Raw genomic sequence first — 24,772 nt, 5'->3', positions numbered from 1 at the left:
CATAAGAAATTCTCGGTGATGTTTATTAGCTTTATTATTATTTTCTCCCTCTACTCTCCCTTGATATTCTCCTCAATCACCACGGAGGACAAATATCAATATTATACAGTTGGTTCCTGAGTCTCTGTCTCAGGAACTGCTCTCAGTTCAAAGAGCCACCCCTATATTTCTAACTGTCCATGGGGCACCTTTGTCCTGATGTCTAATCCATACCTCTAATTCAATATTCCAAAGGCAAAGTCACCATATCCACAGTCCAGAGCTACCTGCCCCTGAGTTTGCTACTGTTACTTAGAGGCAGACTTGATCTTCTGCTCTACCCATTCAGGGTTAGTCACCAGGGCCTGCAAGAGTTACTTAATAGGGCCTTTCGTACCTATTCCCTTCCTCTAACTCCTCTGTCTTCACTCCAGCTCTACCATGCTTTTCCTGACTCGATTCTATCTTTTCCCTGAAAGCAGACTAGTATTTCTAACATGTATTTCCAGTCATGTCTATCTTCTAGTTACATCTCTCTAGTGGTTCTCCATTAACTCAAGAAACTGAATCTCCACTCCTCTCTCTGGTTGTCAAGGTCCATCCCAAAAAAACTCCTATCAATCATTCTAGGCTTTCTGGAAATAACATGCCACGTAGAATCTGTATTTACTGTTCCCTTTGTGCTTCTTCATGCTGTTCCCTTCACCCAGAAATCCTGTATTTTTTTCCCCATTACTGTTGGTCAAACCCTGCCTTCCTTTAAGGTCAATCTCAAATGTTAGCTCCTTTTCAGATTTTCTCAAAATAATATGATGCCTCCTTCTCCTGAATTCCCACAGAGCTCTGCATTCATCTACGGCATGTGTCACACTCTGACTTGCTTTGTAATCCTCTGCATACTTCTTTTATTCCTCTTTTCAGATAACTTCTTCAGAGGCACTTACTATATCCTTTAAAGCTTCAAATGGGAGAAAATGAATGGCAATAATAGCACCAAGAATTAAGCCTATTTATTCTGTAAAGCAGCAGCCTGTTGTCAAATGCTAACCCTCTTCCTCACGGTCCTCATAAAAAGAATGGGAGAGCATATAAGGAAGTTGCACACAAGAGGAACATAGAGTGTGAGCAATTATGCCAGTTCCTTTTATAGGAAGAACACAGCTGAGACAAACAAGGAAGCAGATTATTTACCATCCACAGGTCTCATTGCCAAATTCTTCCACTTCTCAATTTTTCATTAAAAGACATCAAGGAGGGTAATAAACAAAAGTAGCCCTCGGGAGGAATCAGCGTAATGGAAACAGCTTATTCATCAGCATGGCTTCAAGAAATGTCTAATTTGTTTTTGTAACTGCCATGTTCTGGGGCCCGACACTTGTGTTCATGCACACAGGTGCACGTACGTAACGCATACCGTCTCTAGGTGTGAGGTGGGCGGGTCAGGCTGGAGTCACTTACCTTCAGGGCATCCTGAGTGTCATCCAGACAGTAGACTCGGAGGCTGTACTCCAGAGAGGAGCAGCAGAGTGGCCCGAAGATGGCCAGCTTCAGGCGCTTGGCGGCTGCTTTGGTGATGGACTGCCCAACCAGGGAGTAGGCGCCCAGTTTCTCGGAGAGGAGGTGGCAGGCCTCTGCGTCCAGCTGAATGTAGCAGGGGGTGGTGAAGTCTTCCTCTCCGACCACCACCACATCCTGCGGGCCGAGAAGGAAGGGGCAGCGACTGAGCCTCCTGGCTGCCGTGACGGTGGCCAACAGGGGTGCACAGATCAGGACTTCTTCTCCCAAGTTCTGATTATTCCTTTTCCTACTCTTTTTTTCTTTCTCTGACTTTATTATACTTCTATCAATATTTCCATTCTTAATCGTTCTCTCCCTTACTTCCCTTGCCTTTATGCTGATAACATGCTTTATTTAGAAGATCTTCCTTTAGTCTTTTTTGATCTTCTAGGAATCTACATTGCTGGAATCTACCTAAAATTCCAAAAGAAATGTGTAAGTTATCCTTTTAACTTCAGCATATTTGAGTTGAGTATCTGTTTCTGATAATTTGCTTTAATCTCTAAATTGCTAATTTCATCCAAAAGTACTATCTTATTTCAATGTCATTTTAGCATAGTATTTTCCCCTGAAAATCTAGGGGTTTGAAAAGAATTTTTAAAAAAGAATCAGGGAAATTGAAGAATTATGCAATACCATTCTACTAAGCTCTTCCAAACTCACCCATCACTTACTTTCCAGAGCAATACACTGCTTTTCCTCATAATCTGGGCTCTTGGACTTTGCTAAAAGCACAGCGTGGCAAACTCTATGCATTTGACACATTATTTTTCTGTCTATTTTTCATGTAAGCCTTTAAGCAGTCTCACGTTTTAGATTGTTAACATTCAGCAAGAAATAAAAATAAGTGAAACTGATGAGTTTTGTACAAGTAGTTACTAACTTCACTAGGTTTTGGTTTAACCAAATGACTCAGGCCATAGAAGAAATCATCTGAAAGACCAAGCATAGAATCCATAAAACAAGGGTCACAATTCCACATGCCTCCCAGGGCAGAACGGTAACAGGAATGTGTGAAGCAGGTAGGGCAGAAGGTAGTAAGGAGTGGTGGAGACTGTGGTGAAGCAGAGCACAAGCCTGTCTAAAGAGCTCAGTCTCCGCTGGCTTCAGCCATTGCGGCCACGCAGGGATGCGCTCTCGGTACTTTAACCGTAAGCATCTTTGCCGGAGGCATTTTTGCCGCACAGCTGATTGGCTGTACAGCAATTCTGCTGTAAAAGATGAAACAGCAATAAATAAAAGAGGGACATTAACAAAAATAAAAAAAACATGAAAAATGAATAACAAAAGTAAAAAGACTTTATTATGGACTACAAAATATTTAAAAACATTTGAAATGTGTGTAGATTCATGGCAGCACTGAGCAAACAAATGATTTTATTTAGTGGGTTGTACCTAAGCACTTGTCTTCAAAGTCTTTCATTTGTAGTATTATACATATTTTTGCTTGTTGATTCAGCTCCTCATTTGGCATTCCACTTTTCTTTTTCGCTAAAATTTCTTCTTCATTAAGAGAGGTATCGGTTTCCACATACTGGGATGCATTTATAACTGAGCTTTGTATTATGGTGTGAAAGCCTCTACACTGTTGTTTGTTCTTGGTACGTATTGTTACATGTCCCTTGACAGATGTTCCAAAGTTCTATGGGACATGTGGGCTCGACTCGGTGCCTTTTTGGCCGTTGGCCTCTTTCAGATTTATGTAATATTAAAAATGGTAGTACCGTGTCAGTGGAGAGATGAAACCAAGCTGTCAACCAGTTGAAACCAAACTGTCCACCAGTTATTTTATCTTTAACAGCAAAATTGCCTTAAGGCCAATTAGTTATGTGGCAAAAATGCTCGTGGTAAAGATGTCTATGGCAGAGACGCTCACAGTAAAAGTACCAGGCATGGCAGGAATGCAGGACCAGTGAGGACACAGCCTTTAGTTTTTCAAGAGAAGCTGTAAGTTCAGATTATTATGTGAAATCTTCCAACTTTTAACTAATTCAAATTTAAAAGAAAATTTCATTTGGGAGAAACAAAACCCATGTGTGGGCATGATTTGGCCTCTGCATTAGGCTACTTGATCTCTGCAAAGGCAGCAACCGTAGCTTCTTTGCTTCATACCGTATCTCAGTGGGCCTGGATCACGGTGAACAAATGGTTATTTGTCAAAAACATGAACAAATGTTTCATCATAAATTGAGTCCCTGGGGCTGGACAAAGCTGTGAGAGGAGCCACCTCAGGTAGCTGTTAGTTAGGTCATGCAACATCACCCAAGCTAAAGTAACGACTGTGTTTTAATAGCATCCGTGAAATCATTTCTTCAGCTAAACCTGTACCCAAAGATAAAGCTTAAACTGAACTGGAAAGGAGAAAAAGGAGCTCAGCACTTCCACGTTTATTCCAGCCCCAAAAGGACACCTGCAGAGAAGCTGCTTTCTCCAGCACGGCAAGGGCAAGGCTCAAGTGTCATTTCCTGATGGCACGTTACAAAAAATCTCCTAGAAGAAATGGTGGAGAATAAAGATGCTCCATGTTCCTGTCACAAATAGAAGAGTGTTTTCATAAGGACTTCCTTCTTCTACTCTTCACATCTTTTTTTTTCTTCTCCTCTTATTATTGTTGCTATTGTTGTTATTACTCAAATCCAGAAACAGGGTTTATGGTAACAGGCAGAGAATTGTGCAAATAACTTAGGATCCCTTTGGGATGTTTTTGGGATAAATCATTTAAACTTAAATGGAATTGAAGTTAGATCTGGTACAGTCCACTCTTAACGTAATGTATAGCCCTAGACTTCAATCCACGACCTCTGGCAATGAGTGACCCTTCACCTTCATGTGGTCAAGAGGAGAGCACATCCATATAGAGGGGACACTCCAGGTAATCCCAGGTATGCCCTGCTATGCTTCTACCTCCACTACTACTTTTTCCTAAAATATTAGGGGTTTGAGTCTTCATGCATATTTTATTTTCCTAAAAGAAAAATACTGAGGGACTTCCCTGGTGGCGCAGTGGTTAAGAATCCGCCTGCCAATGCAGGGGACACGGTTTCGAGCTCTGGTCCGGGAAGACCCCACATGCCACGGAGCAACTAAGCCCATGGGCCACAACTACTGACCCTGAGCTCTAGAGCCCACGAGCCACAACTACGAAAGCCCATGTTCTGCAACAAGAGAAGCCACAGCAATGAGAAGCTTGCGCACCGCAACCAAGAGTAGCCCCTGCTCTCCGCAACTAGAGAAAGCCCACACACAGCAATGAAGACCTAATGCAGCCAAAATAAATAAATTAATTAATTTAAAAAAATAGAAAAATACTGTAAGTAATCACAAAATATATCCAACATGCATATTGGATAATTCTCTTTATAATGACTACACAAATCGTTCTTTTTTAGGTATTATGTATAAAATATTCATGGTAAATATAACACATCCTTTTGCACTTAATTTCAGGTGCTAACTGCAGGGTTCTGATGTAAAGAACAGGATCTGTTTAAGGCACTGTCCTTAAGAAGTTCTGATGGCAGCAGTTACAGAGAGTCAAGTTGCCAAAGACGTTCTTCATTGTACTGGAGCTCAGGATACACCCTTCCTGTTTTGCCTGCATTCCTGGGACCTGTTAGCAAGTAAGTGTGTAACATTTTCTGACCCAGGTGCAATGTTTCTCTACCTGAAAATTAAAATAATAAAATATATATATATAGTTTCCCTTCCCAAGATAGTATGTATATGCAAATGGGACTTATGTAAGACTCTGAAGTACCCCTTCCCTATGAGTTAGCTAATGCTTGACCATCTTTTTCTTTGTGCCTATCAGTCAGTAGATAAAACACTCAGGAACCAGTGTCTGTCTGTCTGTCTCCCCCTCTCCCCTCTTTGTCTTCTTCTCTCTGTTCCTCTCTCTTTCATTTTGAGTATAAGCTAAAATTCCACTCATGTGTTGCTTTAAAAATAAAAGCCTTCCCATAATTGCCCTTGCTTATCTGCATGGATTGCTCCTGGGTTCTATCTTTATCCCAACAGAAGCTCACCTCCCACTGTCCCTGCGCTGCCTGGTTCTTGAGCTGTATCTTCCAGTCCTCGGTATTGGGATCTGCGCAGTGATGCATAGTGAGGATGACAGGGCGGGTCAGCAGAGCTCCTGGAGGCCCACAGCTCACCACAGGGGTCAAGAGTGTCTGAGAGTCCTCCATGGGCGGCCTAGGAGGAGAGCAGAGATCTGCGTCATGCAAGTTCCATAGTATTTATGTACTACGTACTGAGATTTCAGATCTAAAGTTGCACAAATAGCTTCTTCTTGGATTTTTTTTTTTTTTTTTGTCGGGGGCAGGGGGCAGTGGTGGGGTTGAGGCAGAATTAAATGGGAAGACATGCACTTTATACCAAGACTTTGATCTTGCAAGACTTGAGGTCTCTCTAATAATAGTGAATCTGCCTGCGTATCTTTGATCCCTCCCTTCAGACACAGGTCTGCCTTTGCTAATTTCCTCTGAATTCATGTACTGATACTTTCAGGATGGAATGAGAAGGAACAGCGTCCTTATGAAGTTACATAAGCATCTTTTCTGATAATACTTGCCAGTCGTTTCACAGAGTTTTACATACTTCCGTGTTTTTAGGACCTAACTTGAAAAACACTTCAAAAAAATCACTTTAGGATAAGGACACCCTAGAGCTAAACTTCTTCCACATGACTTTCAGGAATAATTCAGGCTAGTATAGCAGATTCATTTTTTTCAAACATGACCAAGAAAGAATGTAGAACTGTATTTCTATAGCAATTTAAAATGATGTTTCTCTACATGTACACTTCATACTCAGAATGTGGGTGGAACGAACTTCAAAGATCCAAATTCTTTATTTTTACATGTTTTTTTTTTAATTGCCTTATTTTTTCCCCCAACAAGATTGTAACCAACAGCCAATGAATAAATTAACCCAAGCTGTCAGTTGATATGTGAGGAAGTAGCCCCAAAGTGTTGAGTGGATTGCCCCAAGTCTCACAACTAACAAGCACTGGTGCTGGGACTACAACCAATGCCTTTGCAAAAACAATACAACTATGTTGTCAGAATAGTATGAGTTAAGAAATCCTGGACTCACAAAATTTTAGAGGAGGAAGGGCCCTCAGGGCCAAGAAGCACAGAGCTTCTCTACAAGATGCTGACATGTGGTTAGTGCTTTAAACTCATCCAAAATTGCAGTCCACTACTACTGAGGGGTCAACTCATCTATTATCAACTCAATACTTAGAATGAATACAATCTGTCTTCCTGACACTTCTCTCCACATATCCTGACCGGCTTTCTCTCCACGTTGGCATGAAAGAGCCTCTCAAGCACTTAGAGATTATTACGGTATCTCTAAAACGTCATCTTCTTCCAGATGAAAGCGCCTCAATTTTTGCAATTTCAACTAGAAAAGCATGGTTTCTTGATCTCTCCCTATAATTCTATCTTTATTTTCATAGAGATGTCTGTCAGTGTTTCACTATCTTCCCTAGAGTGAGGCATCTTGAAATGAGTGTAAGACAGTCACCCCTTAGTATCCATGGAAGACTGGTTCCAAGGACCCCCCGGCAGACACCAAAATCCCTGGAGGTTCAAGTTCCCTATATAAAAGGGCACAGTGTTACATAAAAGGGCATATAACCATTATATAAAAATTATATAACCATTATAACCCCAAAATTATATAACCATTATATAAAATGGAATATAATCTATGCGCATCCTCCCACATACTTCAAATCATCTCTAGATTACTTATGATACAACGTAAACGCTATGTAAATAGTTGCCAGTGTGCTGCAAATTCAAGTTCTGGTTTTTGGAACTTCCTGGAAAAAATTGTTTTTTCCAAATATTATTGATCCAAGGTTGGTTGAATCTGCAGATATAGAACTCACAGATACAGAAGGCTGACTGTTCTCAGGTATAGAGTGTAGGGGGACTACTGTTTTCTCTGCTTTGGGATATGGAGTTATATCAGTGCCTCACGCAATTGTTGCCTTAGATTATTCTCAATTATTTATAAGTATTATTTAGCAGAATTGAGTTAGATGGGAAGATAAGAGATGACATGGTTAAACATGTCCTTTATAAAAGGAGGCAATGAAGCCCCAAGAAGGTTAAGTAATTTATTAAAGCTAACCACTATGTATTCCTAACGTGAAAGGCCCTTAGTCTCTCTTTATAGGTCTGTGGTCGCAATGATGGCTCCTGAACCTATATAGAGAAACTTATATTTAGCCATCTAATTTTACTTTAATTGTTTTAGGAAATTTTTCAGGTCATCTATTTCTTAATGCTATGTCTTTCCTCCATATATTGGCTATCTCTTCTAGTCCTTTATCTTCCATAAATTTGATATGCCTGCCATTTATGTTCTCATTCCAATCACTGATAACACTGTAATACAAGAACAGGGCAAAGACAGAGACCTTTTCAAGGACACTACTTGAAACCTCTCTAGTCTGACGTCAATACTTTGACTTTAGTACAGTCACACATAAACCCATTAAAATGTACACTGTCTAGTTCGTATCTTTCCATTTCATTCACATGGATATTACAAAGGTCATATCAAATTCCTTCACAATCGCCACAGTCACTTGAAATGGATTTTCCTCTAGTCTTTATCTATGGTTAATATATAAATACTACATAATCTAGAAGTTAGCTTCTATCTATGGCTTACCCTCGCTTAACACTCAAGGAATGATAGAAGCTGTTATTATTTTTTTAATATTGTTGGAAAACTATTCTCCACGGATCTCTCATGTTTCTGCATGGTCCCGACTGTCTTTCAAGACAACTGTATAGCAATCTCCTTGGAAGATAAAGATAGTGCTTACCTCGGGAGCAAATGGCAGACATGTCTACCTCCCATTATAAAACCCTCAGGTTCCCTAAACTCAATGGTATATTCCTGGAATGGAACCACTGAGTGTGTAGACGTCCTCTGACTGTCTTTACATCGCCCTTTCAGAACTTGGGAAACTGGCACAAAAATGGAAATACTTTAGATACTGCTATTGCTGTGAGCAATAATGCATCCTTTGTCTCTGACTCACGAGTCTTGTGTCATTTATCAGCATCTACAAAACTGTGGCAGCCAACTTGGTAGGTCACAAGTAAGGTCAAGTCTTAGAAATGCCTAAGTTCTTGGTGATTATTATCATCAGTTCTAAGAACTCAGTTAAAATTCGGCATATTTTCCCCTTAGTAAAACTTGGCTATCAGTGCTTCTTCTTTTATTTTAAAATTTCACTAGAATCTCCCAACCTGTGTCTTTCTTTTCCTTCTATTTAGGAAAATATTTTTTAAAATTATCTCTTTTTAGTCTTTTAATATCATCTCCATTCTCACTGAATAATAACATAGTTTTATTAAATCTAAAGTTATCAAAGTACTTGGAAATGTACTTATATTTGGAATTATAAGGTGAGTGGCAGCTTGAGAACTCATTACTATCCCCTTTTGGTTTTCATTTCCCCTTTATGCAATTTGTCCTCCTTTGTTCCAGTCTGAAATTCATTCTCTTAGAACATGCGTGAAGTCTTGCTTTCATTGTGCCATAGTTGATATTACACTATCTGCCTTAAACAGTAACTATACTCTTGTTTAATTCTACTTTTCCTACCGGGGCAAAAAAAGCAATGGCTGCATTTTCCTGAGCGCTACCCTTACCTTTTAGTTACAAGTGTACCTTGAGGACGAGCATGAAACTTTTAAAGAAAGAGAGTAAAGTGGAATCCATTTCAAGTGGTCCTTGCAATAGAGTCGGGGATTGGAAACATCTGTCTCTCAGTCTGCCGTTAGCAGCGGGTGCTTGAGGCAGGAGGAGGAGGGATTCTTCTCATCACTGAGTTGGAACAGAAGGGAGAAGACTCCCTGCTGCGCTGGGGTGCCGTCAGACCTGCACTCCCCTGGCATGCAATACTGATGGGCACCATTCTTGGAGGAGGGATAGCAAGGGAAGAAACAGGCAGTAGGTGTCAAAAGAATTTATTAACCCAGTGAGGTGCAAGAATGTAATGAATAGGGAATTGGTGATGTGGAATTCATAACAGGGAATGGAAAACAAAGAAGTAATAATGATAAGAATCTTTTTGGGCTTTCAGGATGAAAGAAGTAGCACTGAAATTGGAAACATTTCCAAGCATATATGGAAGGAGCCACCTAGGGAAGGTTAAGATTTAACTACGTGAAACCAAAGGTCAGAGCGTTTAAATCCACATTTCCTGTATTTACATAAAGGGAGGATATTAAAATGCATAAAACAAAAATAGTATAAAATAAATATAAAAAAATCTGTTTTATGTTTTTGCAGAGAAGGGCTTTACTTCATTATGTCGCATGTGTTTTCTAAGATATTTAAGCAAACATTCTGTAAATATTAATTGCAGATGATATGGAAATAAACTGAAAGCAAAAATTAGCTGCAGAAACAGCAAGTAAGTAGAAATCCAGTAATGAACAATGATTAAAGTTTTAAAGGCTTTTCAAAGTCCAACAAGGATAATATCGTGATAAATGTCGGATGGGTTCTGAGGACTCTAGGACAAAGCCCTCGGAGAGGAGTTTTAGTTTCCTGTCAGATTTTCTTATCCTTTGCTTGCTGTTATCAGGGAGGACAACTCCTCCTACACATAAGTGCACAGTTCACAAAACTTTCATAAAAGCTATTGCATTTGCTGCCCAAGCACACCTGTTAAGGTAGTCAAGGTAAGTGTTTATATTACCTTTTTTTTTTTCCCAAAAGAGGAAACCGAAAGCTAGAGAAATTAACACACTTGCCCAAAGCCACAAAGCTAGTCACAGGCAAAGCTAGGATCCAAAAGCAAATCAATTGGTTTCTTTCACACAGTGGTATATTCTGGGTTGCTTATCTAGATTTACGGCCTTGAGAAATTTCTGTGATCTGTTTGCTACAGCAAGCTCAAAACTGCTTCCTGAAAAGAATCTTTCTCCATCTACCTCTGTGTAGAGACGAGATGCCTTCTATTAACACACATGTCTTTTGTCAGGTCCCTCAGGATGACAATCCCACCCTAGGCTCAGCTGCCTTTTAAAGCACACAGTTTCATGTATAACAGGCAACTTGAAATACTTGCACTCTAGGTATCTGACAAGGAATATCTAACTCACTCGCTATCAAAAGATCAATTGAGCAAAAAAATATTTATGGAAGCCACTTTGAAGGGCGTGCCCCCATTTCCCCAGACAGACCAAAATGTGTCCCTGGATTAAGCCTGAACAGCTAAATATTGTGCCCTGGATTGAACTGCTGAATCCTTGTGGAATTATTTTACTGAATTTATCCCTGGGCTTTATATTATCTACTCACACTGAGGGATACTAACAGAAGTAGCCCTATGTAGCTCACTGCTATTTTGATCTTTTAAATGTTGTTCACTGTATTAAAAAAAAAATTTTTTTTTTCTTTATGAGGAACCGAAGGAGAAATAATTGAGCTTCCTCCAGGCATATTTTTTCCCTTTTGGACACATGGATCTTATAACCTACCATGTTTCCCTCTTGAAAGCTTTGAAATAGTAAATTCATGACCTACTAATGAGAAATATGCCGGGAATTCCACCAAATATTTTATATTCTAACTGCTCACCTGAATTGATCTTATCTTTCTAATCTTATTTTTTCTATTTTCTCATTTTTTAATCCACTTATTTAAAAACAATTTTCCTCCCATTGAAAAGAATCACCTTGAATCATTTCTTTAGAAGTAGGACTTCAATAAATAAACACTGTGGAGAACAGTGAGAGAATAAGATTTAAATATACCTGGATTCCACACCCTTCCGCCCTCTACCTTCAGTCTTTTTATAGCTGTTACTTCAAACAAGAAATTCAGGACTCTACCTAAAAGGATAATATCACTGAGTTTCACTGAGAAATAATAAATGTCACCTACTATTATACAAAGTTCCAAACAATACATTAAAATAAATGAAAACTTTCTGCTATATGATTACATACAAAAGACATTTTGGCCCACTATCCTAACATTTTACTTTATTATTTATACTCAGTAAATATGACGATAGTCTTCATTGCCTCACCACTAACACCTTAAATGCTTCCTACTGGGATTTCATCCTCAAAAAAAAAAATCCTTAAGGCAACCAATGTCCTAAAGTTGACGAATCCAATAACTTTTAAATTATCATTCTCCTTCTTTACAGTTTAATTTTAGTAATACCTCTGTCAATCACTCCTCCATCTTGAAACTCTTTTTACCTTTGATTTGTTCCTATTATGATTACAATCATTCAGTCTTTCATTCAAAAATATTCACTGAGAAGCAACTATGTATTAAGCACCTTGCTAGATGCCAACTCTATTTATCTGCCTTATCCTTTCACGTTCTATTTAGTTTTGCCCATCACCCAAACCTTAAATAAGAATATTTCCCAAAGTTCTTTCTCCAGTCCTCTTCTTTCTGCCTCTGCACTTTTTCCCTGGAAGATCCACTCACTGGTGACTTCCCATTTGCGTCTCCAGCAAGAATCCTACGTCCCCTGTCGCGCACACCGTGCACAGCTAAATCAGAATTTGTCCTTTCTCTCCTTGAACCAGTTGCTGCTTCTGACCCCTTCGTATTGCTCTCACAATTTTCGCAGTGCCCAGGGCTTGATTCCTAAATACATTCTTTGTGTTTTGCCACACTTCTAATCAGTTGTGAAACACTTTTTCTTCTGAAACATATTTTTCTTTCCATTCTCCAGACTCAGGCCTGGCTCCTTCCCTCCACCCCTCACACCTTGATTACTGCCATGGGCCAACCAGGGCCCCCCAGCCTTTGAGGGGGGTCTTTCTGTTTCCTTTACCAATTCATCCTACACACCATCACCACATCAGTCTTTTAAAAGCACTGTTATTCCTGCAGCACTTGACTGCTCAAAGACCTTCCATGGTTCCCCACAGTTTATATTTGGAATGTCTAAATTGATTTTTTGGCCTTTTGAGAAAACTGCTAGGCAAGTACAGAATACAGAGAAAGAAAAAAATTAACGTTCATAACTTCAATTCGTTTTTCAATAAGAAATGATGAAAGGCAAAATTTCAGTCTGAGTCAGATTCATTTTTTTAAACTGCTGCTGGAAACAAGGCAAAAAGGTCCATGTTAGTGCCGTTAATTGTGGGAACTTTATCCACGGGGGCGTGGCGGGGTGGGGGGGAGGCTTTGCAGCCTTTCCAGGGATGTGTAAAGCAGAAGTAGAAATCACGAGCGCAGCCTCACAGCTCAGATCCCTTTTGGTCAGAGACAGCCTGTCCCGTTTCTGAAGCTCATTCAGGCTGCTCATCTACCATCCCGTGCTTTCTTTCAGAGCATATTCCGTAATGATAAGGCCCCCTCTTGTCACATTCACTTGCCACATGCAATTAAGTTCACACCTCCCTTTAGACAGTTCACAACACCAGATGACTAGCTGGATACCATCCAGCTGGAAAAACACCCAGTTTGGGATGCAATAAAGGCAATCAGAGAGAGGGAAGATGGAGAAAAACAATCAGAATTTTCCTATAAACGCCTTGAAGTAACATATCTCCTGTTGTCCCCACAGTGTCTTCTCTGAAAGAAGTTCTAAGATCAGGTTAGGCTAGAAAGGGTCTTTGGTGAGCAATAAAAAGGAACTGTGTCCCGCAATGCTCTATAATAAGAAGGCAGAGGCTCTGTTTGTGTACTGGGTGCTATGGAGGAGGGATGGCATGTCAGCAGAGGAGCTTTTCGTGGAGATAAGCTGGGTGTGAATTCTGCCTTCCCTCAGTTGCTAACTGTGAAACCTTGGCTCTGTGACCATTTCCCTGAGCCCTAGTCTTTTCATGTTCAAAGGTGGAGCTCATCATAACTTGCAGAGTTGTAGTGAGGAATAAATGAAATTAAAGTTTATTGTTTTGTTGACTTCCTAGACTTAAGAAAATGTTAATGCAGTTAAAAGTATATCGTGTGTGTGGATGTACATCGTAAATAGCACCAAAAAATTGAGGCAAAGCATATTCTTCCAGTATTCGAAAACTATCGTCAGACTACCCAAAGAATTCACTCATGTCATTGACGAATAAGTGAAGTTCCAAGGTATATCTTTTTTGTTTCACTTTGGTCTTAAATGTAAAAGAAAATAACAATGAACATGCAGGTCAGAACTGCCTCTGTTCATCAATAACATAAATTCTTTGCTAAATCAGATAGCGATAAAGCATTTATTCATAGCCTGACTGAATTATAACCGTAAAAGAGCTTGGCAAAACTCAGTGAAAGCCTTCTGGGAGAATCAATTGACTATATGAAATTTATAATAAAAAGTATTGTATATTTTATCATCATTTGTCAAAACAAAAAGTATGCTGACTATATGGTAGCTATGTTTTGTATTATCACTATACCCTAAGACAACATTCTTGTCATTGTGTTTTTATAAGAAAAACGTATCTAGTTCACAACAGAAAATTAGTGGAGAGGACTTCCTCATTTATTTGCGACAGTTGTCTTTTGTTTCTTCCTTGTTTCATGGTCTTCTGTGCGTATATATTTTTTTGAGATCTTGAGGTTCCTCTAGCTTCATTTTTATCAACAGAATTCCCTCTGCACCTAACTTCAGGTGGTAGGCATAGCAAGAGTGATTTATAGTTTCCTTTTCTTTAAAGTCAAAGGCAGAGGAAACTAAAAGCAGAAGTGTCCGGCTTTATCAATTTCCTGTTTTCTCCCTCCTTCATCCAAAGTGTAAAATCATCCTGGTCAGGGTGCGACTAAATTGTGGGAAGAAAAATCATACGAGGCACCTGAGTGCCCATGTCTTTCAGTTTCAGCATGCCCTGTAGCAGCCCCTTAAGGCTTGATCATCTAAAGATAATGGTGATCAGATGAAAAATAAGAGACCACGAACACCTCACTACGTCTCAGCATAAAGCACAAGCCAATACTCATTTCTGTTTAAACAAAACGTCCATGTTGGCAAAAGGCCTTGAGGGATGGATGTACTTAGTTTAGTGCTAACCTTGACTCTGGACAAAAGAAAGAAGTAAACAAAAATATAAAGGGATCTTGGAGTCTGCTAATCTTCATTTCTCCTGCTGCAAAAGAAGGGCACTCTGAGGGCCTGTGAATGTTACTTTGCATTGAGAATGGAAAAATTAATATTTGATGTGAGCAAATACAAGCCTCTTTGTGATTTTCTCTTGCTCAAATTTAAGGCACATGAATAACGCTCAAGGAATTTTTATTATTTTCTTAGACAGGCTAGTGTTTGTGTAGGTGAAAGTACACCACCCGAAGAAAACAATGTTCTGGCTCCTACAGACTACAAATACCAACATCCCCACCTGAGAGCATGATGGAGGAGCTTTTCAGCTACTGAAGAACGAGACTCAAAAGAGATGTTTTCCTGAGGATGACAGAGGGGAAGAGAAAAGGTATCATGCCTTACAGTGAAAACCTAGTTATACATTTGTCACTCATGCTTTGCATTCAGAGCTCAGGGCAGAGGAACCAATGCCTTTCCCCCTTAGGAAAAATAATGATAATTACATGTAAGGATCTTCATGTCAACGTCATCTCTTATTTTAAGATCTCAGTGCACTTTAGAAGCATTCATCAGTCAGGCCTATAAAGCACTGTTTAACACACACACTTTATGTGAGAACTAATCAAGAAAGACCAGAAACAATGTGTTAGAAGCCAAACTGAAAAGTGAATTTAGGACTTTGAAACTCCTCTTGCTATTTTTACTTAAAGTAACTTCGTCTTTACGATTATGACACATTCAAAATAGCCCTTAGATTCAATCTAGTTTTAATCAACCCTAGATCCATTTAGAAATATAGATTTTATACATGCTAAACATAAGAAGGAGAGGTCGATAACACTTAAAAGCTAGAAGACAGTCCCGAAAAGAAGAATCTGCAGGTGAGAATAAAGTGCTAGGCTGAGGTGGGGATGGCAAATCAGGGATTAAGGGGTTGTCTAATTCTCTGTGGCCTTTAACCCTATAATGGCAACAGGATGGATTCCCGAACCAGGCCATGTGAAGCTGATGTCTCTTTGCATCTCTTGCACAATCTATGGATCACATTTCTGGCCATTTTTTTTTCTTCAGTTAACATGGCCACATTTCCAATTGGGAAAAGATCTCTGGCCTTCTGCCCATATTTTAAGATCCGCAGAAGTGTCCGGAGCTTCAAAGATAAAGAGAAGTAAAAACTGACCTTTTCCAGGTCTCGGTGAAAAAGGACATGCCAGAAGCAGGGCAATAAGGACAAAAGTATGTTGGGTTTATTCTTTCTCATGTACAATTCTCCTCCAAGTCAGACATTGATAAAGTCAAGTGCACCAGAAAAAGCATATTTACCTCATATTTTCCTTCCTGTGTACAGTCACATACATTTCGTAGACTCTCCCTTGGGGAATGGCCCCAGCGGGAACCAGCATGCTTACTCCTGAATAGCAAAAGAGAAAAGCAGTCACATAAGACCTAGGAATCAAAAGGGAACTTCCCAGAATGCCTCTGAAGCAAGTGAAAAGGAATGAGGAGATTCTGTGGCCACACAGCCATAATCCTGCTGCTTTTTCTCTAAAGACGTGTACATATTCATACCTGCCCTGCTTTCCTTCCTTACTGGCCTTATTTGTTACCACAGCTCCCTCTGAACTGTTATGGAATTACTTCAAGGAATGATACAATTTTTAAACTCCTGTTTTATTTAAGGAATAGACAGATGGTTTCACTGTTGTTTTCCTTGTAAAAGGAGGGGAAAACCAACAACTGCTCTTAAAATCTCAAACAGCTGTAATGATGTATCGCTTCTAATTAAAAAAAAGAAGTCCCCACAAGATTCAAAGTCAGGGAAATGCTAACCTCAACAGTATCAAAAAATGTTTATTTCTGAAGTATCTGGTTAGCATCAGTGTTTTCCTGCAACAGAATAATAATTGGTGAAGAACTGCTTTCATCATACATAACTCTAGAGAGTGAACACAACTGCTAGTTTTAGTCACAGCAGGTCAAGCAAGTTTTTACTTAGTTGCTAATTGGTGCATTTTGTAGGACTATTAGATCGAGCTCTGTTCTAAGTTAACTGTGCTGATAGCAGTGGTTTGCAACTTGAGCTTGCAGCGAAATGACCTGCAGGTTTTGCTAAAGCCCAGATTACTGGATCCTACGCCCAGAGTTTCTATTCAGGTCTGGGGAAACCGTAGTTCTAACAAATCGCCAGGTGATGGCAATGATGGTGGTCTGTAGACCACACTGTAGGAACCATGGGCTTGCACCGCTGCGGTGTCATCAGAGAGTGATTCACGGTGGGCAGCAACTTGAAGATACTTAGCTCCATGATTTTATTCTAATAAATGCAGTTAATTTCAACTCAATAAAACGTTACAGACATGATTGTGAGGACAGTGTTTTGCATGCTGTGAATGCCAAGAAGTAAAAGACAGCATTCTGCTTATTTAATTAGCAAGGCAATGGAATACGCCATGTGAGCACAAGACAATAAGGAACCTGCCCAACCACGTCGGAAAGTCTCAAGAGTAAAGGACAGAGAGTTAAAGAGGTATAGTTATTCAAAGCCTTTGTATATCTGGTTCAAAGTGTTGAGGCATGACCTTCTTGAGAAGGGAAGTAACATGTGCCTTGTGGTGCTGTGGGAAGTGGGATGTCACGCTCGTGTCAGGATGGTTTGGTGAGGCACAGAGTGGAAGCAGGAAGACCACACACGAGGCACCCAAGCCTCAGTCTTTTTATTTTTTCCAATGGGAACAATGAAATGTACCTTTATGTTTGTTACGGGGATGAAACAGACTATGGATGTAAAGTAACAAGAATAAGGTCTGACACATTATTAGGTGACTACCGTTACTGTATTAAATAAAATAATGCATGCAGGTCACCGATGCCCAGAACATATTTAAAACATGCTAGCTCCCTCCTTTCCGCTTAAGAAGACTTTATAATAATTCATATGTGAAAAAGTGACAGATGTAGAAATGCAAAGGAGAGGTAGAATCCAGTGGATATCATGAAAAAATAAAACTGTCTTGGGAATAATATGGTGTTTAAACAGTGAAAGAACAATAGAGTCTATTTTGATCTATTCATTTGGTAGACTATTAAAATATATTTAAAATCATGATTTTAAAACGCATGCAATAGCATGAGAGTGAGAAAAATCTGAATAAAAGCACTTTATGTAATGTGTGATCTCAGCTATGTAAAATATATTTTAAAAAAGGAAAAACGGGGGCTTCCCTGGTGGCGCAGTGGTTGAGAGTCCGCCTGCCGATGCAGGGGACACGGGTTCGTGCCCCGGTCCGGGAAGATCCCACATGCCGCGGAGTGGCTGGGCCCGTGAGCCATGGCCGCTGGGCCTGCGCGTCCGGAGCCTGTGCTCCGCAACGGGAGAGGGCACACAAAGGGGGAGGGCGCCGGGCCCACCAAAAAAAAAAAAAAAAAAAAAAAAAAAAAGGAAAAATGATATTCCATTAAATATTTCAATTTATTAAAATATACTTTTAAAGATATGGGGTAAAAAATTGCCAAGGTGCTGAAATGGGGGACTGAATTACAGGAAGAGTCAAAGACAAGTTCATATTCAGACGTGAAGACCAACTGGTTCTGTATATTGGCTCTATGGCTGTTTACAAATTATATTCTCTTCTTATGCTACATATAAACCTTAGTTCAATCAAACTGTTTCTTCTTACTGTGTTCACAAAATAATCTGTCTGATCCCAAAGAGCTACTGTACATTTACAGAGGAATCCATTAAGCCCTCTCATAACTGATAGTTCCCAGCCCATTGCAACTACTGATTAATGAATACCAAACTTTAATCAAACGTTACGAGTCACCAACTTCAGCTGACTATTTAAGAGCGTTATGGGGCTTTATGCTCTAGAAGCAGATAACTAAACAAACTGAAAGCTGAGTAATACTACAAAAAGACACGTGACGAAGCTGTGATTCTCGGTAGATACATCAGAGGTTGGAGTGAGTACCTTCTATATACCTTGAGCCTGAAGACCGTGTAACAAAGAGTTAACAAATGAAGACCTGATGTCTATTATCATGTCCTCTGATCATCTAAGAATCCGTATTCTGAAGTACTGCTTCCTGTAGGAAATTGGAACTGAACCAACTGATATGTTTTCTAATTAATTTGTCCTTTTAAAGTGTGATGACAACAGTGAGGGCTTCTGTCTTAATGTTGCCTTCTGAAGCGCTATTAAAAAGAAGGTCAATGACAGTTCTAAATCACGCCTCAGCAGAAAGTTGTGAGTGTAATATTTCTAGAGGAAGTGTTTTCAGAGCTGGTTGGAGAAAGATAAACGGTTTTGCTGATTTTGACTGAGGTAATGTTTGGTTTACACCGAAAGTAGATTTGGGTTAGACAGGATACATTTAACTTTTCAGGCCTCATGAAAACAAATGATAAAGATTTGGGCACAAGAATAAGTTTTCAAGCTCTGTCTCTGCAATGTAAAGACCTTTAAGAATTACCTGAATTGGGAATGATAAGGTGACCGCCGAGGGAGTTGAAGGTGCCAAATGCAGTGCAGGATGGGTCCGTCTGCCTTGCTAGACTCTGATTCTTCAGGTTGAGGGCCTCATTCTCCAACAAGGATTGGGTCATCTGAGGGGACAGCTTTGATGCAAACTCAGAGAGGTCATCTTGGGGTGTGACAGCCCCTGAGGTATTGTACACTTTGATTTTCAGGTTAGGCAGTGGATCCAGAATTGGAGAGTTGGTCATTGGGATTTTGTCCGAAACATCATGCAAGGCATAAACGGGTCCTCTGTACATGGCTGCAGCTGACGTGAGGTCTGGGGGTACTGCCAGGAGATCTGAGTCAGAAGGAGAAGGAACGTCCATTTGCATTCTTCATTCAAGCAACCTACACTAGCCAGACGCCCCCCAACACTTTCTGAGCCAAGAGCAAAGCAAGTCAACAAATATTAGCACTGGATAGACTCTAAAATTCTGCTGAGAACAGCGCAATTAGATAACTAGGATCTGTTTTATTATTGGCTACAAATAAACAGACAAGTTCATTCTGTATTTCGCCTTGAAGTCTACTTATTGTGTCTATGGTACTTAGTTATTTCAACAAATTGGATTCGTGATCCTCACTAGCTGACTAGGTAACAGTTTCTCCTGTCTATACTGGATTTGGGTTCATCTGTAGACCACTGTATTCATAGCAATACAAGATGTCTTATCAAAAGGAAAAAAAAGGAAACTCAAGAAACCAATCAACCAATCTGTGTACTCTTCAAATAAAAGTTTAAAAGTATGACAGAGAGGGCTTCCCTGGTGGCGCAGTGGTTAAGAATCCGCCTGCCAATGCAGGGGACACAGGTTCAAGCCCTGGGCCGGGAAGATTCCACATGCCGCAAAGCAACTAAGCCCGTGCGCCACAACTACTGAGCCTGCGTTTTAGAGCTCATGAGCCACAACTACTGAAGCCCGCGTGCCTAGAGTCCATGCTCCGCAACAAGAGAAGCCACTGCAACGAGAAGCCCACACACCGCAACAAAGAGTAGCCCCCGCTCGTCGCAACTAGAGAAAGCCTGCGTGCAGCAACGAAGACCCAACGCGGCCAAAAATAAAATAAATAAATATATTAAAAAAAAAAAAGTATGACAGAGCAACCTGTTAGAGAAGGAAAAAAAAAAAGATCTGTGCACCTTGTCAACTCTAATTTGTTATAATCAACAAAACAGACGAAAATCTCTGTCTTCATGGAGTTTACATTCCAGCTGATGTAACTGCATTCCAACCTGGTGATTTCACTGATTTTGAAGACACACAGGGAGGCTGCTTACATGCATAAGTCCAAGTGGGAAGTGCAATGTCAACTGACCTTGCCTTGCTGCCTTGATGTTCACAGGCTGAAAGCCTCCATTGAGTGCAGAAGAGTCAATAATATCAGACTCAAAGTCACGATGATTCTTCCGATACACAAAGAGGGCCACAACTACAGAAATGGCCAGGCACACTATCACAGCTATCACAATGCCAACATACAGAGCAACATCATCGGAATCAGGAGCAGCTAAAGGGGAGAAGGAGACATTGAATTAAATGGTTAGAGAAATTGCCCACAGTACACATAGGTATTGCTATCACTTTTTTAGACATTTATTGCCTTTTTTATAGGTTAACTTCAAAGCTATATAAAACTGTGGTCTTTCAGTGGAAAATTATCTCTGATTTCTTTCTTTTTCTTTCTCACTCTACATCTATCCACTCACTAAATTATCTTAAACTGGGCAACGTAACAGACCATTTATTACAAGGCGTAAAAAGAAACTGGAGCTAAAACCCTCTCAACCCACAGGAAAAAAAAAAGTTTATTACTAATTTCAGGTGGAAAAGTTTGGAAGGCAGCTTTGAATTCTCTTATAGTTCTTTATAAACATAAACACTCTATTAGAAACGTCTGGCATGTTCTGAATCTGTATATTTATTGAACCAGAATATTTTTCTGAGTATCATTCCAAGTCACAAATTACTTTCCACAGCACTCTTCGCACTTTCCCCTAAATCAGTGAAGGGGTGGGTGGGAACAATGGAACTAAGCAAAGCAAACATTGGAAGCAAACATGTTGGGTTTGAAAGGTGGGCTTTCAGAAGACCCAGATCTGGGGAGCAGAGGTTAATGTTGATAACTCCAGGCTTTTGCTACAGATTCGGTATTACCTCTGAGAACCCTGAGCTTCTCACGGTTACTTGTCAGAGATTTACATTTGAGCTACTCATTACTGGAATAAAATACAGCTCTATGGTGTACCCAGTAAGATAAAGGCCTGGTTCAGCAATCAGAAAGGTCAGCCTACTCCCCAAAAAGGCAATTAAGCATTTGATTAACATGGTGTGAGGTCAGCTGGGAGGTCTATCTCTGGGTAAGGCAAGAAGAAAATCCTGTAAATGTTGCATGTTGCCTTAGTGGCATCAGAAAATGCTCTGATCCAATGGCAAATGGTGATAAAGGCTGATAATTTAAAGACAACAAACCGATAAAATTAAACCTTTCCTGAATCCCTCAGACATCTTTGAGTCTCTATCTTTAGTCTTCCGTGACCCACAAAAACCGTCAGCAAAATTAACCAAAGCTGTTCCCGGCACTGTGAAAGGTGATTAAACTGGTACTTCAGATGGTCAAGAACAACCTTTTATGCTCAATTTTATACATGTGCATTTTGCAGGAAGGGAATTTTCAGGTTGGTAGGTCCCATGGCTTCCTAAAAGTCACGGAACCACTACTCTCTCCTAAGACTCACAGCCACGTGGTTTATGTGGTGAAACGACTCTTCATTTTGATTGCCACCGGCCCACGTGATCACCCACACTCTCATGTCATGTATCTTCAACACAGTGACAGTAAAAAAGAATTCCCTATGGGAAATCGCTCCATCTCTTTTAGGATTCTGTGTTTAAATGTACTGTATGTAAAAGAATCCCTTCTTTTTAAACAACTGTCTTTCCCAAAGTTTCTATAATACCTGCTCAAGCATCAGTCAAGTCAATATTGACGGATCTTTTCAGGAAACCAGTGACATACCAAGCCCTCCTGGTTGTGTGAGCACCACTTTCAAAGCGCGGACTTCACTTTGCTGCTGGGTTTTATTTGAGGCCCTACAGCAGCATTCTGAACTCTGGTCAGAAAGTGTATCTAAATCCTTAATGTTTTACTTTACCAGGCTGTAATTACTTATTCAATATTCATGATTTCTAAATCAACAGATCTGCATTTTCTCAGCCCTTTTCTTTTGAGCATTTGAACGCTGCCCTTTATTTAGATCCACGTATTTCATGATATGGTTTGTCAGCTACTGGGACTTAAGCTTTGAATGGGAGACTGATAGATTTTAAAGCTGGCAGAGGCTTGAAATGACCCTTTCTTCTTTTCAGCAGTGAAAATCTAATTTGTTTTTCATGTTAGAATATATTAGGCGCCTATTTCCTGTGTGCACATCTGTGATCCAAAGAAAGGTAAACTTGAACTGGGGGCAATGACGTTAAACGATTATTCAGCAACATAAAAACCAAACATCAAACTTACAAGAAAATCCATATTCATTCTGGGTTCTCTGCTCAGTTGAAATAGGATAAATGAAACCTTGAAAAGAAACAAAAAAATGAAACAAAAATGGGAACAAAATCAAATTAATGAGGGAAACAAAATGAGAAGCATGAAAAATGGTTTAATTAAAATAAAAGGAGAAGAAACCTGGGTCCTTTAAAATTCTGGTTCAGTACAGAATTATGATTTTGCATCTCCTGTCTGCTCTGGAGCCTCACTAAGAATTAATAAGTAGGCAGATTGAATTTCCGAGCCCAAACTGGTCTCGAGTCACTAACTTTGGAGTGCTTAAAGTCTTTCTTTTATTGAGCATAAACTCTAATGAATCTAATTTATTTCAGACATCAAGGGTCATTAGCATAAGGAAAATCTTTTTTCCTTATCCCTGCCATATGCCTTAATTCCCAGGACATATTCAGTAAGGGTCTAAACAGTTTTTTCCTCTTTTATTTAATCATAACAGCTTGCTCTCGGTCTAATAGAACTAAAGAAGGCCTGTCGTCATTGGTCAAAGGTTAAATATCCATTTACAGAGCTGAGTAAGACCACCTCTCCTCCTTCCATCTCAAATCTACCTTTTGGATTTTCAGTTGTTTCTTGTCCCTCCATTTAATAGGAATCCAATAGGTTTTGCCCAGGGACTGAGCAGTTTGTCAATGCAATGGAAACTGGATGCTTTTTACTTGAAATCGTTCAAAAATCAATAAGGCCTAGAGGTTATAAGGCTGTTTATTTTAGGGCTTCAGAGGAATAGTGTAAATTGGGCAAAATAAAAACCTCATCCCAACAGTAAATGCAGAAATAACACTAGCAGTTTTACTCTTCTTTCTTTTTAGTGTATTCCAAGGAGGAAACTGATGACGCTGGTGGTGATGATGACGACTGATGATGATAACAGTAAATAATAGTAATAATGTGAAGTAGAAGACTGGGAGAAAACATTTTTAAAATGTGGAACATAAACTTCTTGAAATGAAAATCTGTGGAAAAATTTCAAGTATCACATAGCTGGCACCCACGGTTTCCTAATATTTAACATTCTGTAACATATGAATTAATCAAATGACACAGCACCATTTGGATTAATGGAATGAAGATGAATAAAAGCCATGTGAATTAAACTTTCCGAGTAATACTCAAGGGCAAAAAATGTAGAGAAACTGCAAGAATCACAATTAATTGGGTCAAAATTAAAGGCCTCTAATGCTTTAACACCAAAGGTAACTCTAAATCGTGCCTTATGTAGATCTTCCGTAATTTGCTGAACACGCAGTTCTTACAAGCTATTTACCTATTTTGGGGAACTAATTCGGGAGAAACATGCAGTGCTACCTTAATGAAAGAGAGGTTTGCTGTAGCACAGACAGGTTTGCTCTCAATTAATTTTTAATGATTTATTTTAGAGCAATGATTGCAACCTCCTACTCAGTTTTATAAATATTATATTCCTTATTCCAGTTGTCTGAGTCCATGCATTAGGTTTGATTTTCATTTTTAAACACTTCTGTCTGGGAATAACCTTTTTCCATTTGTATTCTGTGAACTCAATAAAAGGACATCTGGGACATACACAGGCACAAGAAAAAAGGTTATTTTTGAAACCCAAAGACTTAAGACAATATAATTTCACTGCTAGTCCAGGGGACCAGATAAGTGATGTCATTGTTGTAGGGGTAATTTTAAGTGGAAGGACGTCAAAAGATTTTTCTTCTTTTGTTTTCCTTTGCACGTGAGAGGGCCCAGAAACAAGTGTCAAATAGGGTATTTGGGGATGGTCTGATGTTCACCATGAAAATTTTGATAAGAATCAGGGTGGGCCTGCTGGAGTAAGCAGAAGAGCTGTATCTTGTAAAGGCAGAAGCCGATCTCCAGAGAGATAGGTCTGAAATTTCACCCTGTGAAGCAGTTCTGGGTTCTCCTTGGCTTTCATCTCTACTTCCCAACAGAATCCCGGCTCTTGACAGGCAGATCAAGGAATAATAAAAAGGAAATTTATAATCTCTACTTTCCCATGTTTCTGTAGATCTGGACTGCTCAATAAATACTTTTGTACCTTGTGGTAATTTATCTGAGACTTCTATTTCCAGGCACAGAACTGGAATCTATTCATTCATTCATTCATTCACCTAACAAA

General features: G+C 39.6%; 1 protein-coding gene across 2 annotated transcripts in view; it reads right to left on the bottom strand.

Moving 5' to 3' along the window:
* Positions 1–24,772, bottom strand: part of UNC5C (unc-5 netrin receptor C) — a 389,709-nt gene that overhangs the window by 22,513 nt on the left and 342,424 nt on the right. Inside the window, exons 8-13 of one of the 2 annotated variants that reach the window (XM_024736099.1) lie at positions 22,618–22,674; positions 20,416–20,607; positions 19,052–19,396; positions 15,902–15,989; positions 5,562–5,730; positions 1,438–1,671 (exon numbers count right to left, since the gene is read on the bottom strand). In XM_024736099.1, coding sequence (XP_024591867.1) covers positions 1,438–1,671; positions 5,562–5,730; positions 15,902–15,989; positions 19,052–19,396; positions 20,416–20,607; positions 22,618–22,674 — 1,085 coding nt within the window. The remainder of the gene's footprint in view (positions 1–1,437; positions 1,672–5,561; positions 5,731–15,901; positions 15,990–19,051; positions 19,397–20,415; positions 20,608–22,617; positions 22,675–24,772) is intronic. The other variant, XM_024736100.1, reaches the window with a different exon arrangement.

The sequence above is a fragment of the Neophocaena asiaeorientalis genome, unplaced genomic scaffold (genome assembly GCF_003031525.2).
Source record: "Neophocaena asiaeorientalis asiaeorientalis breed wild unplaced genomic scaffold, Neophocaena_asiaeorientalis_V1.1 scaffold7, whole genome shotgun sequence".
Classification (NCBI taxonomy): domain Eukaryota; kingdom Metazoa; phylum Chordata; class Mammalia; order Artiodactyla; family Phocoenidae; genus Neophocaena; species Neophocaena asiaeorientalis.
The sequence above is the reverse complement of the archived record's forward strand: the minus strand, read 5'-3'. Positions and strand labels throughout refer to the sequence as shown.